Raw genomic sequence first — 10338 nt, 5'->3', positions numbered from 1 at the left:
ATATGCACTGCACCATGAAGGTGTATGGTGGGGTGGAGGTATAGCTCCACCACTCTTGACCTCGGCATTAGATGGAGATGAGTGGTCACGTTCACACCCTGGTCGCGTTACTCCTGAGGAAAGTGGGTGCGGTGCTCATTGGATACGAGGCTGGGTGAGCCCCAGGTCTGGACGCTGTAGAGTACGGAAAAATCTCTTGCTTTTGTCGGGAATCGAATCCCGACCGTCAAGCCCGTAGGCCGTCGATATATTGACTGAGATATTCAGTGGCCTAGATCTCCGAAAATTCTAGATCCTGAAGATGGTAGTATGTAATTCCGAAACGTCGCTAATGCTGTCAACATTCACATATTGTAAACACCCAAGAACTGAATAACGCCATCAGCTAAGCATTGTGAAAGCCTAGAATCAATAAATGTTATCTAATCACCTGTGTATGTAAAAGTACGTACCAATCTTTCAGTCCACACACAGACATATGGTAAGAAGAAATGCTGTAACGCAGGAATCAGGTGGGGATTCGTTTCCTGAACAATTTAACAGGAATGAAGCAACGCAAGTTCTTAATTAACCATTCTAACTTATTTTACATACAGACACTCCCCAGGTTATGCAAAACTCGATTTAGGTAAACTGTTCCATAAGGCACACAATAAAATTTTTGATATGCGGAAAATTTTGCTTTACATATGTAAAAGCAAAATAGTCCGCCATGCGGTCGAATACAGCCTACAGTTCATCTTCAGTACGCCGGAATAACACTAGGATTCAGGTAAAAATTGTAAATGAACTGTAAATGACATATTATGATGTTAGTTTTCTATGCTTACAATAATTTTTTCCAGTGCTTTAATCTTTTAATGTTTACGTTTTTCTACAAAGCATAAACATGCACAAACACACATACATACATAGCTACGTATGCAAAGTAAAATATAGATTTTGACTTACTCGAAATTTCAGAATATGTAAGAAATTCTGGAATGGGGAACTTCTGTACAATATTCACATATCATCAGGTAAGGGATTAAAAAAAGTCATAAAAGTAAACACCGTAATCCTGCAACATTCTATAAGACTGAAAATAAACATTATCCATTGTGTCAATTGTTGAAACTAAAACATGCAGTAAGAAGAAACATTGTCCGACAGGTACCAAGACACTATTTATTCCTGAATAATGTGACAGGTAGAACGCCATCCCCAGACCATGAAATCAGTGCAGATTTGTAAGTAATCGGCCTGGCTTATTTTAAAAATGATTGAGAATATGTGAATCCAACCAAAGAATTATTATATCAGTTTTTACTTACTATCAATACACTTTACTAGGTTCATATACCTTGTTACGTTTTATTTTAAAGTATTTACACCTGAATTGTACCTGTATTAGTTTAACTAACTCCACGGAATTGAGACCTTCTTGAGAAGTAATCAGTTGTGCATTAGCTCAAGAATGTCCTAACATTTTATGGAACCCAACGGTTCATTATCGTCCTCCACTGGTCCAGATCAGTCCAGTCCATATGATCCCATCCTATCTCTCTAAAATCCATTTTATTATTATCCACCCATGTAGTCTAGATTTTGTTATTGGTCTCTTTCATTCTGCCTTTCCCACCAAAACCCTATACACACTAGTCTACTAGTCTACTATTCCTTTAGCTACTTCAAAGTTAATTTGTACATAACATATACAAATGGGGCACGCAGTAGCGTAGTTGGTTGAGGCACTATGCTACAAGCCAGAAGGTCGTGGGTTCAAGTCCTGATGAGGTCATTAGATCTTTTTCAATTGAACTAATCCTTCCAGCTGCACTATGGTCCTGGAGTGGACTCAGCCTCTAGCAGAAATGAGTACCAGCAATATTCTTGGGGGTAAAGGGCGGCTGGCACATAAGGCTGACAACCTTACCACAATCTATGAGCTGACTGTCTAGAGAAAATGTGGGGACCTCAACATCTCACAACCCTATGGGCCTGCACGGCCTGTTACAGGGAAAGCTTTACTTCTGCTTCTTTACATATATAACTGGAAATTTATTAGTACATATAAAATATTATTTTCAATAAAAATTATCTTTCCTTACAATATGAATGACAGACAAGTAAATTCATCACATATTTACAGCATGAAATGATAAGTTACAAAACGCAAAAAGGTTATTTGATATATGACTGGAACTTCAGGAACCATCCACTTTGCATATCTAGGTGTTACTGTACATCTCACTAAGGTCATAACATAGAAGAAAATAACCATTATCAATAAATAACATTTTTGATGACACTAAAATATGTAATGACTCAATATGCACAATGTGAATTCAGTTCTCTGAAAAGCATGTGGAAGGAAAATAGCACACACTGCATATGGCCAAATATGGTAATATAAAAAATAAGTCTGTTAATATTTTCAGTAAAAGACAGTTTTATTCTGTTACTCAAGGGTGAGCAAGATAATCCATGTTTTGTATAGATTAGTTACTATATTTTTACAGGGATGTACAATGATGAAAAGGTCTTGGGTACAATCATCACTATAATTTATAATGCCTCTCAAAATTGTCAAAGAAAACAAAATCAAAAAGCAGATCTTAACAATGACAAATTTGAGCTCATTGTCTCATGTTGCATTACAACAATTAAAACTTTACATCAGAAAGAAGAATAAAAGACTAGGAGGACATTACTTTTGTTTATATCACTGACTAAGTTTTTGATATGAGTTGTCGAGATTTCTTGATTTTTCAAAATTAATTGATATATTACTTCACTGATAAGTACTCTTATCAGAACCTTGTAGTACAAGACCCTTATTGGAATTCTTAGTAGGAGACGATCGATGATTGTTATTGATGCAGCTACCGTAGCTGACAAAGCCTCTCGTAGGACTCTCGACAACAGACTGACCCGCATTATTCTGAACAATTGTTTTGCCTTCTTTCCTGCTACAGTTCTCCTTAGGATTACCAGAAGATACTGAACTGGAGCTAACCCCAGAGTCACTGGACTTTTCACTAAGACAGCAACCCCCTCGTCCCGTACCCATCATATTGCCACCCTCACAGCCAAGTCCTAAATCACTGTTGCCTCCTACCACATATTTCACCATTGTCAGTTTGGTGTTTGCTTCACAAGAGTCTTCTGAAACTATAATGGTTCCAGTGCCACCCCCACTACAAGGAGATGGTGTTGCTGCAACTTGAGGTGAAACATCTACCATGGAGGCGTTCGTTGTTACAGCACAGAATGGATTGGACGGTGAACGTATGCTGTGAGGGGAATCTGAAAGGACTTGCTGCTTGTTGCTGCTTCTCAAACTTCCAACAGGCAGTGGAGCTGATGGGTTTCCTGCCTTTCGACATGATTCCACTGTCACGTTCTTCCCTCGTGCTACCACATATGAATCCGATTTATGCTCAGCACCAAAGGAATTTCCAGCACAAGTTTTTACTGGAGAAGAGAAGGAAATGGAAGTAGAAACGGAGGAAGCACTAATTAAACTTCTCCCACCACCCATTATACCTGTGAAATCAACCGAGGGGAAATGGTTAACAGGAGAAGCTGTCAAACTGGATGAAGTGACAGGTATATTGGGATGGAAGTTCTGTTGTTGAGGAAGAGAAGATGTGTGTACCATACCTTGTTTACTCAAGTCTGTAACATCGGCCATTGCACCTTGCAGCTTAGCACCACTCCCTCTGTAATGCATCTCACTACCCTCCACAGTCCCCACCCCTACACCACCACTCCTATTTCCACCTGAACACTGTTGAAGCAGAGAATGTTGCAATGATGCAACTAAACCTGAATCTAAATTATTAGGAATTTCTCTACGATTACTGTGCGTCCTCATGGTACGTTCTCCTTGTGATCTAAGCAAACCCACACATCCTTCTTTCACTTGACATGTACCCTCTTTGCTGCACTTTGAAGAGTCCTCCTCACATGCCTTGTGGTGGCGAAGGGCGGAGCCTAGTGGGACAGACTTCTTGTGATGGTGGTGCCGGTGATGCGCATGTAGATGCTCTTTCATGGCAGTAATGGATGAGTCATAGCATCCAGAGTCGCGAGGGAACTGGAGCCGTTGGAAGGAAGACTTGGAAGCATCTAGTGGACGCTGCTGCAAGGCGGAACATTCAGAATGCTGGCTAATGGACCCAGCATCATCCTCATCATCCTCACTGCTAGACACTGGACCATCACCATCTGTGTCTGCTGGGCTGTCTGGTGCTGTAAAAAACATAGCTATATCAATGCAATAGCAAAGTATAGGAAAAATGAGATTCTTCAGAGAAACATGAGAAAAGTTAAGCTATAAAGGGACATGAAACAATGGAGAAACAAATCATATTAACTGAATTTCACAAAATGGTTCACTGTCTACCAAAATGAATGCAATTTTGATGCTCTTTTCTTACTATTATAGTTGCATATTATACTTTAACCTAAGTTAAAAAATTATTTCAAATGTACAATGTGATTCCATAGACTATTCATTGTAAATAACTTTATAATTGAATTTATGCTGGAAATGCTCCTGGTTAAAGTCCATATATGATGACAACATTGATTACAGTATAATGGTTGCTGGGAACAAAGTTGGTATTCACTTACCATATTTTTCAAACATAAGACATACTTCTTCCCAGAAAATACTATGCAAAATCAGCATGGTTCTTGCAGCATGAATATAGAACAAGGTTTCCTTCCCTAAAATTTCCCTTCTAAAATTTGGATGTGGCTTATATCTTAAAATGCAAACATATGATATAGCTTGTAAATATTTAAATGATCCATAACTAAGTCCATGGAGCTAAGTCCTTCTTGAAAAGCTGCCAGTCAATCAGCTTTTCAAGAAATTTCAAACATTCTATGGAACATGAAGGTTCTTTACCATGATCAAAAGAGCCCTCCACTGGTTCCTATCCTGAGCCATATCAGTCCAGTCCATACCACCCAATCCTATCTACCTATGATCCGTTTTAATATCAGCCTCCCACCTTCATCTAGTTTTTCCTAGTGGGTTCTTTCTTTCTGGCTTTCCCACCAAAATTTTATATGAATTTTGCTTCTATCCATGCATGCTACATGCCCTGCCCACATCATCCTCCTTGACTTGATCATGTAATTATAGTTGGTGAACAGTACAAGTTATGGAGCTCTTTATTATGCAGTTTTCTCCAAACTCTAGCCTAGTCAAGTAAGTTTGGCAATATGGAGGGGAATGTATGTGACCACCAATACACTGGACAACAAAATGAATAACTTTATCTCTGTATGATTTGAGGTTTAAAACAATTGTGATTATTAAGACTATGCTGTTCTGGGTTGTGACATTGTGCATTTGTGTTTTTATCCTGAAGATAGATATAGCATGTTCCTACAAAACATTGTTATCTGGCCACAAGACTACTTGTTGTCACAATCCAGAAGACCAGCAACTTAATTTTGTCTCTCCTTTTAAAGAAAAATACATGATTCCAGCAAATTTCAATCTAAGTTTAACTGTATTAACTGAAAGATCAAAACTTAACAAGCAGTAGGCAGTAACACAGCGACCCAGATATGGCAAGCAGCCCATGCATGGCATGACAATCTCCTGACCAATGGCTGTGTGACATTTGGAGCTACAACAACTAACAGCTGAACTCCTGCCACTCTCCAAGCCAAATCTTTAGGTCATTGCACATTTTCATTTTTTCAAACAAATAACAAATGTAGTTTTCCAAGCCAAATGTTGAGTGATAGAACATTTTCATAATCTCCACATAAAAATATACCGAAATCACCTAATTTTACATTAAATAGAAAATTGATGTTGTGCAGTTTTATGGGCTGCTTGGAAGTGTCCAACCCTTACTGGCTCTTACTATCCTGTTACAAAGAAAATGTAAGGCAATTACAAAGACCCACATATGAGTGATCTTTGTAATTGCCTCTGTGTAGTATCCAAGCAGAAAACATGAGCATGGTTTTCAAGTGACTCTTACTCTCCACACCAGTACACTGAAACTCAGTGTATCTGTAAGTGAACAGTAATGATCAAGGATGGTGAGTTCTATCAACCACTTGTTTTGTCCTCTCTTCATTGTGGGGTATTAAACATACAGTTTTAAGTTACCTATCTTTCCTTAGAACCAATTTTAATGACAATTTTAATAAGAATTAATAAAACGTATCAATTCTCAGCTGATAAATAATTAAACTATCCCAAAAACGGACAGTTGCAAAGGGCAGTGCATAGCCATGTCTATGTATAAATAGCAGACACTTAAATGCACAGTTATCAACCTTATTAAAGCCAGCTGCTCTCTCTTTTCAAGACATAACCTCAAAAGTTTTTCACTGACATTCTAGTGATCATTTACATACAATAATATTCTTCCTGAAAAAGGCCTGTAACAAGTTTAAAATTTCTAATACAACTTTATGTGTGGCATCATATCTGATGATTCATTGGTTAACAGAGCCAGGTCAAAAATATTTTGTGTAACTGCCATGTTATCAAGAAAACCATTACCAACCCAATTTTCATGTTTTTAAATTCAAGGCAATACTAATCAGTCCAATTTATATGTTTTATAATTGTCTTATAAATATAAATGAGGATTGATAAAGTGGAAACCATTCATGGCACTGGTTGTGAATACATCTGGTTTCATTTGAACAGCCCCTCATATATTCTAATATACAACATCAATGTTACATACAGTCATAGTCATGCAACAGTTCAACAGCTGTAAGGATCTTTGCTCGATGTTCGGGGTTGCTAATTCCCAAATAATCCAGATCCTCTCCCTCTAGGTCCTTGAACAGCTCTAGGTCCTCATACCCATTGAGGACAAACACAGAAATGTGCTCCTGAAAGAAATTTCATATCATTATTAGGGGAACAACTTTACTGAACATTACTTATTTAAATTTCCAATTCCACTTGCACAGGGAGAAAATGAAAGCTATGAAACAAATATGCATCAAAAAAGGTTGAAGAATACAAAATCATACATTTATTTATTAATAACTGGATATTATACAAGACATTAAAAGCATTGAATAAAACAATGAACGAAATATGAGGTCTTGAAGGCAGTGAAAATTTAGATTGTTTTCTTCTGGGTTATGACACAATAGTCTGATACAGCGTTATCAACATTTTTGTTGAACGTGTTGCCTCCATTTTCAAACACTGAAGATGGAGGCAGTATATATGTAACAGATGAGTATGCAGCAATAGTGGAATAATAATTAACAGGGGAAAACTAAATAAAATTTTTAAAAATTTGTTCCAGTTATGTTATCCACCACAAATAGCACATTAAGTCACCTGGGACTGAACTAAGGTCAGCCAACCACCTGAATTATAGCACAGCCACAATTTTAGATAAACTGAAATAAATGCTGGTCAAAATGTTTAGCTACTAACTCCTTTGGAAGTACCATTTCACACTTTGCACTCCATGAGCCAAATAGTTCAGCTTGGTGTACTTGTGTTAAAATTACCACAGCTGAAGAGATTGGCTTGATATCGATCACTTAGTACAACATTTTCATCAATAGATGGTATCAAGTGTCAGGTACCAATGTTTCGAGAAAAGAAAACTTTTTCACTATCTGCATCTGTGGTTGTTTTGAGGCTATCTTCCAGAAGAACTGTGAGTTTTTGTGTGCAACAGCATTTACCCCCAAGGAGCCTTGGCATTTATAGTGGATAGTTCCATGGCAGGTCTTCAAAGGGTTAAAATACTAATGCAATCTGTGATCAGCCTGTTTCAATCTGGGTATCTTAATTATAAATGATACATTACTTTGTTTTACTACATTAGAAGGGGCAATTTTATTACATCTCCTATAGCAGGAGGGGCAAAGTGTTCACATTTTACAGTATGTACATTAATTTCATTAAATACTGTGACATTATATCTGAGGAGAGAGCCATTTCTAGGTTATGGCACAGTAAATAATTCATAAGTTTAATGATTGCATATGCAACAAAGGAACAGAGTTTTCTGTGTTGTCCATGCTGAAGCTAAATAATGAGGACCAGCTGCCATTATGAAAGGATCAAGAAAGAAGTCTAAAGAGTTCTAAGATGGCAGCTAGAGGAGTAGCAGGTCGGTATAAGATGGCCACCAGCCTGGGAGTCAGTCAGTCCAAGTATAGAGTCCAAGTTGAGAGAGAGTCTGCAGGCAGTCAGTCAGTTGAGAGTTGCAGAAGTTGGTACCTGAGGCCAGGGACAGTTCAGGAATCCAGAGGAAGGGGAACATTCACCATTGGAAGCTTCTACCAAGCAGCGCAGTAACGACCATGGGTGAGAATACTAGTCTGTGTGTGATAGTGATTTGTAAAGTGTAGTCACAAGTTGTTTAAGAGTTTGATAAATATGATTATTAAAAAGAACTTCTTCTGTAGTCACTCTCTCATGCGACAGTACTTTGGTGAATCATATGCAAGAAAATTTCTGATGCCACAAGAAATTTTTGTTTTCTCTACTGACTGGTTCTCTCTCTTTCTCTCTCATATATAAATAAATGATATTAATAAACTATGTCTGTGTGATCCAATAACATAAAGCAGGTAGGTTGTCACATTTTAAACACTGAATACTTGTGTACTTCACAGAAACATGGAATGAGTATGTGAAGTCAAAGCAGGCCTGCCTACATCATGAAGTGAAGAAGATAGTCGAGAAATGTCAGAGCCAAATGGTCAGCACTCCATCTTTGTATCTGGGAAGTCCTTGGCCCAAACTCAACCAACAGATCAGTTATTCCAACTGAGGCTTTTCATGGTTTCTCTCAGGCCCTCCAGTTAAATACCAGAACAGTATATCAGAATTAGGCCACAGACTGCTTCCTTCCACACCCTATCTCATTTATTATTCATTAGTCATTCATTAATATGAAGCCATATAATCCAAGCTACTGACAGCATCATAAAATAAACAATAAATAAATACAGTAAAAAAAAAAAAGTAAAGCTATCTCTGTACCAGGCCGTGAAGGCCCATAGGGTTGTGAGACGTTGAGGGTCCCACATTATCTAGACAATCGGCTCCTAGATGGCAGTAAGGTTGTCAGCCTTATGCGCCAGCTGCAGTAAAATTATTTAATCAATTCCTGGTACTCATTTCTGTTAGAGGTTGAGTCGACCTCAGGGCCATAGTGCGGCTGGAAGGATTAAGTTAATTGAAAAAAATCCAATGACCTCATCGGGACTCAAACCCGCGACCTTCTGGCTTGTAGCATAGCCCCTCAACCAACTACACTACCGCATGCCCCCAAATAAATACAGCACCTAAATAAATTATTACATCATGTCACATACAATTCTGGAATCATGATTTTTTTAAAAGGCTTCTTGTGTTTTGGAACTGTAGAACCATAAACTGGAAAAATCGTATAAAAGAAAACAGACATCTGAACAATATGAAAAGTTATACTTTACTGACCTCCATGTTCATCCTCTGAAGCAATTCTTCCACAGAATGGGGCCTGCCTCTAGCACTGGACCCACAGCGTCTACCACTGTACTTCCCACCTGTCACTCGTTGGCACATCTTCTCACTTAGCAGCTCCACGTTGATGAACTTGAAATTTCCAACTCGGTTGTGCAGTACCCCTTTCCACAGTCCACTTGCATTCTTTGCCACCACATCAATAACATCTCCTTTCTGCAATGAGAAACAAATTGCATCACTGCCATTCCTATCCTATAATAAGTTTCAGTCAAATCAGTATCACTCCTGTTTCAAATTTAGCAGGTTCACAGTTCAAATCTCAGTGCAGACAGTGGAAATACTGAGATGGGGTTTTCTGTGGTTTTCTTTGGTTCTTCCAGGCTAATACTAGAGAGGTATATTAAATTATGCAATGATCACTTCCTTCCACATCCTTTTCAATTCATTATTCAAGAATAAATTTACCATTTAACATTACATACTGTGAGTTGCTTAAAGCATCAATAAGTAAGCCAAAAATTAAAATACAATAAAATTTCACAAGACTGCAAAAATGTACTCTATTTTGAAGTACGCACAAGTTTCCAAATGCATTATCTATGATAAAGTTTTTGATATTAAAATCATACACACAAGAGCGAAGACAATTCACTCATTAATATGGCCTGTTATGAGAAGGACTGAGATATGATTCCTGGTACAAGCGATATTTCCCTTTTTGTTACAACTCCCACAATCCTAACCAATGGGTAATGAGGGCTGTTTCGGATCATGCGTCTCTATCTAAGCAGGACTAACAAATGCTGGTTCAAATCACCAGTAAACCAAAAATGCTATTTGCCAGACATTTCTCTGCAAGATTACAAATGTATTTG

The 10338-nt window shown here is 37.9% G+C and overlaps 1 protein-coding gene across 1 annotated transcript in view; it reads right to left on the bottom strand.

Moving 5' to 3' along the window:
• Positions 1 to 2413: 2413 nt before the first annotated feature.
• LOC111863656 overlaps positions 2414 to 10338 on the bottom strand; it is a 596698-nt gene continuing 588773 nt past the window's right edge. The window contains exons 17-19 of the mRNA XM_023850153.2: positions 9455 to 9676; positions 6717 to 6867; positions 2414 to 4236 (exon numbers count right to left, since the gene is read on the bottom strand). Coding sequence (XP_023705921.1) covers positions 2774 to 4236; positions 6717 to 6867; positions 9455 to 9676 — 1836 coding nt within the window. The 3' untranslated portion in view covers positions 2414 to 2773. The remainder of the gene's footprint in view (positions 4237 to 6716; positions 6868 to 9454; positions 9677 to 10338) is intronic.

This window comes from Cryptotermes secundus, unplaced genomic scaffold, assembly GCF_002891405.2.
Source record: "Cryptotermes secundus unplaced genomic scaffold, Csec_1.0 scaffold234, whole genome shotgun sequence".
Classification (NCBI taxonomy): domain Eukaryota; kingdom Metazoa; phylum Arthropoda; class Insecta; order Blattodea; family Kalotermitidae; genus Cryptotermes; species Cryptotermes secundus.
Note: the sequence above shows the minus strand (reverse complement) of the source record. Positions and strands in the feature narration are given on the sequence as shown.